This window comes from Otolemur garnettii, unplaced genomic scaffold (assembly GCF_000181295.1).
Source record: "Otolemur garnettii isolate 467f Iridium unplaced genomic scaffold, OtoGar3 scaffold00212, whole genome shotgun sequence".
Lineage (NCBI taxonomy): Eukaryota > Metazoa > Chordata > Mammalia > Primates > Galagidae > Otolemur > Otolemur garnettii.
Window position 1 is genome coordinate 1,459,434 of NW_003852607.1, and position 8,917 is coordinate 1,468,350.

General features: G+C 39.4%; 1 protein-coding gene across 1 annotated transcript in view; it reads left to right on the forward strand.

Moving 5' to 3' along the window:
• The window catches only part of LOC105886318 (zinc finger protein 347-like), a 29,263-nt gene extending 21,707 nt beyond the window's left edge, over positions 1 to 7,556 (forward strand). Inside the window, exon 4 of the mRNA XM_012812635.2 lies at positions 5,891 to 7,556. Coding sequence (XP_012668089.2) covers positions 5,891 to 7,296 — 1,406 coding nt within the window. The 3' untranslated portion in view covers positions 7,297 to 7,556. The remainder of the gene's footprint in view (positions 1 to 5,890) is intronic.
• Positions 7,557 to 8,917: the final 1,361 nt, after the last annotated feature.

Here is an 8,917-nt window from a genome sequence, read left to right on the forward strand (position 1 = left end):
TGCCATAATGCCTAGCTATTTTTTGGTTGCAGCCGTCATTGTTGTTTGGCGGGCCTGGGCTGGATTCAAACTTGCCAGCTCAGGGTTATGTGGCTGGCACCTTAGCTGCTTGAGCCACAGGTGCCGAGCCTGGTTGTTGTCTCTTTAACTGTACAGCAGCTTTTCAGTTTAATTAAATCCCATTTGTTTATTTTAATGTTGGCAATTGCCATGGCAGTCTTCTTCATAAAGTCTTTCCCCAGGCCGATATCTTCCGGTGTTTTTCTATACTTTCTTTGAGGATTTTTATCATTTCATGCCTTAAATTTAAGTCTTTGATCCATCTTGAATCAATTTTAGTGAGTGGAGAAAGGTGTGGGTCCTGTTCAGTCTTTTACGTGTGGATATCCAGTTCTCCCAGCACCATTTATTGAATAGGGAGTCTTTCCCCCAGTCTAAGTTCTTGTTTGGTTTATCAAAGATTAAGTGGTTGTAAGTTGTTAGTTTCATTTCCTGGTTTTCTATTCAATTCCAAATGTCTATGTTTCTATTTTTGTGCCAGTACCATGCTGTCTTGACCACTGTGGCCTTGTAATACAGCCTAAAATCTGGTATGGTGATGCCCCTGGCTTTGTTTTTATTACTAATGACTGCCTTAGCTATATGGGTTTTTTTCTGGTTCCATATAAAATGCAGAATCATTTTTTCCAAGTCTTGAAAGTAGGATGTTGGTATTTTAATAGGAATGGCGTTGAATCGGTAAATTGCTCTGGGAAGTATAGACTTTTTTTTTTTTTAGAGGCAGAGTCTCACTTTGTCGTCCTCGATAGAGTGCTGTGGTGTCACAGCTCATAGCAACCTCCAACTTCTGGGCTTAGGTGATTCCCTTGCCTCAGCCTCATGAGTAGCTGGGACTACAGGCACCCACCACAAGGCTCAGCTATTTTTTTTGTTGTTGCAGTTTGATGGGGCCGGGTTTAAACCTACCACCCTTGGTATATGGGGTCAGTGCCCTACTCACTGAGCCACAGGCACCGCCCAGAAGTATAGACATTTTAACAATGTTGATTCTTCCCAGCCATGAGCATGGTATGTTCTTCCATTTGTTAGTGTCCTCTGCTATTACCTTTCTTAGGGTTTCATAATTTTCTTTATAGAGGTCCTTCACCTCTTTTGTTAGGTATATTGCTAAGTATTTCGTTTTCTTTGGGGCTATGGTAAAGGGCATTGAGTCTTTAATTAACCTCTCATCTTGGCTGTTGTGGAAATTATTTCTTCAAATGAGTTCTCAAATCTTCTTCCTTCTCTTTATAAGTTTCTCAAAGTATATATATTCTTCATTTGATGTTGTCACATAAAATTATTAGGCTATTTTCTTTTCTCAATTTTTCACTTTGTATTTCAAGTGAATAATTTGCTATATTTTGTTTTCAAATTGTCACTTTTTTTTTTTAGGAGACAGAGCCTCTGTTGCCCTGGGTAGAGTGCTATGGCATCACAGCTCACAGCAACCTCCAACTCCTGGGCTTAAGCAATTCTCTTGCCTTAGGTTCCCAAGTAGCTGGAATTACAGGCGCCCGCCACAACACCTGGCTATGATTTGGTTGTAGTTGTCATCGTTGTTTGGTGGGCCCAGGCTGGATTCAAACCCGCCAGCTCTGGTGTATGTGGCTGACATCTTTGCTGCTTGAGCTACAGGTGCAGAGCCATCAAATTCTCACTTTTTTCTATGTTATCTGCTTTGGAAACACTCTAGCATATTTATAAATGCATTCATTCCATGTCATCTACAGACATTCTGATTGGATGTTCTTTATAACTTTTGCTCTTTTCTCCTATTTTTATTTTGTCCCTACAAATCTTTTTATTAATTTCATTTAGTTGGCTATCAGTTATTTCTTAGTTCACTGAGCATCATTAAGACAGTTGTTTTACATTTTTGTCAAGTAATTCACAGGGCTATCTTATTTGAAGAGTTTCCCAGTGGAGACATTTTATCTTAAAGACACTTGTCCTCATTAGCCATGTGTTGTCGTGGGCATCTGTTGTTCCAGCTACTTGGGAGGCTGAGGGAAGAGAATCATTAAGCCCAAGGGTTTGAGGTTACTGTGAGCTGTTGACAGCACAACACTCTACCCAGGGCAGCATATTGAGACTCAGCTTCAAAAAAAGAAGACACTTGCACTCAAATGTTTAAAGCTCCCCAAGTCATAATAGCAAAGATATAGACATAATTCAAGTGCCCATCAATATGTGAAAGGATTAATAAATCTGGTATCTGTACACCATGGAATACTACTCAGCCAATAAAAAAATGGTGACCTAGAATCTTTTGTACCAACCTGGCTAGAATTAGAGGCCATTTTCCTAAGTGAAGTATCACAAGAATAAAAAAAAACACCACATATACTCACTACTAAAATTGAAACTACTTGAGCAATACTTATGTGCACTTATGGGAGCAGAACTCAACAGAATTCAAGTAGATGGAGGGTGGGATAAGTAAATTTACATTTGATGGGTACGTGGGCCACTTTCTACGTGAAGGACATATTTATTACTTGTATCGAAAATACAAGTAAATACAAGTAAGTACAAGTGCCGGCCATGGTGGCCCATACCTGGTATCCTCACACTCTGGAAGGGCAAGGCAGGTGGATGCTTGAGCTACAGAATTCAAGCAAGACACCATGTCTATTAAAAATAGAAAAACTAGGGAAGCATCTGTGGCTCAGTGAGTAGGGCGCCAGCCCCATATACCAAGGTGGCGGGTTCAAACTGGGCCCCAGCCAAACTGCAGCAAAAAAAAAAAACTGGGCGCTATGGTGGGCGCCTGTGGTCCCAGCTACTCGGGAAGCTAAGGCAAGAGAATCATCTAGGCCCAAGAGCTGGAGGCTGCTATGAGCAGTGTGATACTGCCACAGCACTCTACCAAGGGTGAGAAAGTGAGACTCTGTCTGAAAAAAAAAAAGAAAAGAAAAACTCCAGGAGTATCCCTGAAGCCCAATAGTTGGTGGTAGGAGGTATGATGATACCATGACACTCTACCCAGGGCAACAACATGAGATTCTGTCTCAAAAATAAAATAAATATATATATGTATGTATATATGTAAGCTGTGTAATTAAAATGTTAAAATGTATGTACCTTATAATATTCTGAAATAAATTAAAAAATATTTTTTGGCTCGGTGCCTGTGGCTCAAATGGCTAAGGCACCAGCCACATACACCTAAGGTGGTGGTTCTAATCCAGCCCGGGACCACCAAACAACAATGACAGCTGCAACAAAAAAAAAATAGCCGGGCATTGTGGCAGGTGCCTGTGGTCCCAGCTACTTGGGAGGCTGAGGCAGGAGACATGCTTGAGCCCAGGAGTTGGAGGTTGCTGTGAGCTGTGATGCCACGGCACTCTGCCCAGGGGGACAGCTTGAGGCTCTGTCTCAAAAAAAAAAAAAAAAAAAAAAAAAAAAAGATTTTTCCACCATGGGATTTTGTACTATATTTTGGTAACATTGTGTCTCCCTAAAGGCATGAATGTCTGTGACACCAGGACACTCTACTGAAAAATAAAAATAAAAATAACTTTACTAAAAAATAAAAAATATTTTAGGGTGGCACCTGTGGCTCAGTGAGTAGGGCACTGGCCCCATATACCGAGGGTAGCATGTTCAAACCCGCCCCAGCCAAATTGCAACAAAAAAATAGCCAGGCATTGTGGCGAGTGCCTGTAGTCCCAGCTACTCGGGAGGCTGAGGCAGGAGAATCGCCTAAGCCCAAGAGCTGGAAGTTGCTCTACTGAGGGTGACAAAGTGAGACTATGTCCCTAAAAAAAACATAAATAAATATTTTAGTTAGTGAAGTTGTAATTTAATTTCACTTATGTAATCAAGGGCAGATATTTTTCCCTCTCTTTTGTTGAGACAGAATCTCACTCTGTCACCCTGGGTAGAGTGTCCTGGAATCATAGTTCACAGTACCCTCAAACTCTGAGGCTCAAGGGGATCGTCTTGCTCAGCTTCCTAAGTAACTAGGACTACAGATGCCCACCACAACACTTGGCTAATTGTTGTATTCATAGTATAGACAGAGTTTCACTTTTGCTCGGGCTGCTCTCACACTCCTGGGCTCAAGCAGTCTACCCACCTTAGCATCCCAGACTCCTAGAATTACAGGTGTGGGAAACAAGGCCCAGACCAAGGGCAGATTTGAGTAATAGCCTCCTTGGTTTGTTTTTTCAAACATACCTCTACCTGACCAGCTCTGGATCATGATTCTGCACCCAGGATTTGTCTACATGGCTATACCCTTGATAACAGCATTTTGTGTCATTGTGAATACAATATGAGATGATCCCTCTTTTTTCCATGATCATATCCAGGTATTTTCTTTTGGGTCCCACTGAGAGCATACCTGCACATGATTTCCCAGAATCTCCCACCCAAGTACCAACCAGGCCTGAAGCACCTTAGCTTCTGAGATCAGAAGAGATTGGACCTATTCAGGGTGGTATGGCTATAGATAATCCTCTAAAATTTGTATGTAGAATTTGTTAAATATATGCTAGAAATAGAATTCATAGGTCATTCAATGTGATAAATTTAATTTCATAGTAAACATTGTAAGACTTATAAACCTAATATCTTCCTACATTATCAAAACCATCTCTCCTTCCAATCTGTTCCATTTTAGCCTCACTACCACAGCTTTAGTCTCATAGTTGAGAATGGGGTACTTACGTGTTGGTTACTAAATCACTTTTCCTTTCACACCACTGTCAGAATTTTAAATAGCATGGTATATTTCTTTTTCCATAGATTTATAAGTATAATGTCTGTATCTGCATACTCATGTAGAGACTTATTATGTATTTAGTATTTTAGTAAGCACAGTGGGGTTTTAGCATATTACTTTTTATGTTCCCGACCACACCAGTTTCCACAAGACCCATTTCTGCCAACACTACTCTCACCTTATAAACCTACTTGCTTACCATTGGCAAACTATTGCAGGACGCTACCTAAGTTGTTGTTTTCACTGGTGCCTAAATCAGGATGTGCCCCGGGTGATGACTCACACACCATGCCCATGAACGATGACTGAGTAATCCTGTTGGCAACACAGCCGAGACTTTCTGTGTCTCTCAAACTTTCTTCCTATGCTCTTGTGTTTCCTATGAGCTGTTGTTTCTGGTGCACCTTGGAACAGTAGTTGCTCCTAAGAACATGTATGAGCCTACAGACCCTGGGTCAACTCCTGTTTTTCTCATTTAATGTGCAAATTGGCATTAGATGCATAAATGCTATGGACCTGCTGCTTTTACATGAAATGTGATTTATATGTTGGTTCCTCTAACAACTTCATGCTGGTTGATGGCTAAGAATACTGCATGGTGTTTGTAAAGACTGCTAAATTTAGAATAGGACCTCAGCAGATGAACTTTGACCAACATGAATGTTCAAATCATAGTTACCTGAATTATGTTATATAGGATCATATTTCTCAGTTTGTTCCAAGAAATGTTTTCTGAGACCCTAGTTCATCCATTTTCCAAGTACATGTACATCATTCCCTTCAATCACTGAACACCCACATGCTTTGAGCCCATTGTAGTGGTTTGCCTGCAGGGTAAAATTACCCCCCCCTTCTGGGTTAACTTGGGCTTTTGCGAGGTATTTTACTAATAGGTTGTTTCATGCTAGCCTTCCCTGCCTACTCTTTTGAATTACATATAATCACCTTTTCTTCATTTTAAAAAAATAAAAAGTTTTCCTAATAGTCAGGAAATCACATGTTTTGTAACTCGTGTGCTATACCTATATTACTTTTGATATAATGTTATATATTTCAATAGGAGGTATTTAATGACCATGTATAATTTATCAGACACCTGTGGTTCTTTATATCTTGTAGGTATCTCTTCTATATGTGTGATAAATGAATTGCCAATTATAGAGAGCAGTGGGATAGAAGAAATATTCCCCAGAATAATGTTGGAAAGGAAAGAAAACCATGACATTGAAGACCTTTGCTTTAGGGAAATTCAGAAGAATTTACATAACTTTGGGTGTCAGTGGAGAGATGATGAAAGACATTGCAGTGGAGTCCGTATGACCCCTCAGGGAAATCTCACTGGTAGGAGAGATCAGCATGATAGGAAGGATTCAGGAAACAAGATTGTTAATAATAAGCTGGGATTGAACACCCAGTCACATCTACCAGAACTGCAGCTATTTAAAATTGAGGAGAAAATTTATGAATGTAATCCCATGAATCCGTCTATCCACAGTGATTTCTTAGTTTCCCCACCCCACAGAATTCCTTCTACTATGAAACCCCACTTTTCTTATGAACATGAGTATGATCTTATGGATTCATTATTCCCACAAAGTGAGAAACCACCCATAGTGACAGAACATTACAGATGTACTGAGTGGGACAAAGCCTTTCATCAAGGGACACATATCACCATTCATCAAATAATGCATGAGGAAGAGAATCGATTTAAATCTGACATATGTGCTAAGGTTTTTAATAAAAAATCAAGCCTTAGAAGTCATCAGAGAGTCGATGCTGTAAAGAAAACTCACAAGTGTAATGAATGTGGTAAAGTCTTCAATTACATTTCACACCTTGCCCGGCATCAGAGAATCCACACTGGAGAGAAACCTTACAAATGTAATGAATGTGGAAAGGTATACCGTGAAAGTTCAGCCCTTGTACAGCATCAGAGAATTCACACAGGAGAGAAACCTTACAAATGTAATGAATGTGGAAAGGTATTCCGTGTAAGTTCAATCCTTGCACAGCATCGGAGAATTCATACAGGAGAGAAACCTTACAAATGTAATGAATGTGGAAAGGTATTCCGTACAAGTTCAATCCTTAGACAACATTGGAAGATTCACTCTAAAGAGAGACCTTACAAATGTAATGAATGTGGAAAGGTATTTAATCGTATTTCATACCTTGCACAACATAAGAGAATTCACACTGGAGAAAAACCTTACAAATGTAACAAATGTGGCAAAATGTTCACTCAGAAATCATCCCTACAAATGCACTGGAGGATTCATACTGGGGAGAAACCTTACAAATGTAAGGAATGTGGAAAGGTGTTTAATCATAATTCACATCTTGCAAAACATCAAAGAATTCACACTGGAGAAAAACCTTACAGATGTAATGAATGTGGCAAAATATTCGATGGCAAGTCATCCCTAGGACAGCACAAGAGGATTCATGCTGAGAGAAACCTTACAAATGTAATGAATGTGACAAAGTCTTCAGTCATAATTCACACCTTACATAACATCTAATAATTCATACTGGTGAGAAACTTTATAAATGTAATAAATATGGGGAAGTGTTCAGTCAGAATTCACACCTTGCAAATCATTAGAGAATTCATCCTGGAGAGAAACTTTGTAGGTATGATGAATATGGCAGTCTTTAGTCAAATTGGTGTCTTGTTTATTATTGGAGATTTCTTTTTGTGGGGGGGGTTAATCTTTTTTTTTATTAAATTATTTCTGTGTACATCGATGCATTATGGGGTTCAGTGCACTGATTTGATATACAATGTGAAATGCTTACATGGAACTGATTAATACATCCATCACAATTATACTCCTTTCTTTGTAGTTTTGAAATGTACAATGTATCATGCATATTAAGTGTGGTCCTCCCAAATATCTTCCTTCTTTCTGCCTCCCTCCTCCCCTCCCCTCTGTCTCCTCTTCCCTTCTACTTTGTGGACTAGAGTTATGTTTTCCCATTCATATGAATGTGTAGGTGATTATATATTGATTTCATCATAGTATTTGAGTGTATTGGATACTTATTCCCCCCATTCTTGAGCTACTTTACTAAGAAGAATATGTTCCAGCTTCATCCAGGTAAACATAAAAGATATAAAGTCTCCATCTTTTTTCTGGCTGTAGAGTATTCCATGGTGTACATATACCACAGTTTGTTAATCCATTTATGGGTTGATGGGCACTTGTGCTGTTTCCATGTCTTGGCAGTTATGAATTGGGCTGCAGTAAACATTCTGGGGCAAATGTCTTTGTTGTTAAATGATTTTTGTTCACCTGGGTATATACGTAGTAGAGGAATTGTAGGATCGAATGGTAGATTTACTTCCTTGAGTATTCTCCAAACTTCTTTCCAAAAAGGTCGTATTAGCTTACATTCTCACCAGCAGTGTAGAAGTGTTCCCTTCTCTCCAAATCCACACCAACATCTGTAGTTTGGGGATTTTGTGATGTGGGCTAATCTTACTGCGGTTAGATGGTATTTCAAAGTGGTTTTGACTTGCATTTCTCTGATGATTAAGGATGATGAGCATTTTTTCATGTGTTTGTAGGCCATGTGCCTGTCTTCATCAGGGAAGTTTCTGTTCAAGTCTCTTGCCCACAGAGAAATGGAGTTATTTCTTCTTTTTTTATTTAGTTTGAGTTCTATGTGGATTCTAGTTATCAGACCTTTGTGGGAAGCATAACCTGCAAAAATCTCTTCCCATTCTGAAGGTTGTCTGTTTGCTTTACTTACTGTGCTCTTGGCTGTGCAAAAGCTTTTTAGTTTGATCAGATCCCAGTAATGGATTTTGGGTATTGCTTCAGTTGCCGGAGGAGGGGGGGGTCTTCCTCATAAAATATCCCAGGCTGATTTCTTCAAGTGTCTTCCCTGCACTCTCTCCTAGTATTTTTATAGTTTCATGTATTAAGTTTAAATCTTTTATCCAATGAAAATCAATTTTTGCTAATGGTAAAAGGCAGGGGTCCAGTTTCAGTCTTCTACAGATCGCCAGCCAGTTCACCCAGTACCATTTATTAAATAGGGGGTCTTTCCCCCACTGAATGTTTTTGATAGGCTTATAAAAGATCAAATGATGATAAGTAGCTGGGTTCATCTCTTGGTTTACCATTCTGTTCTATA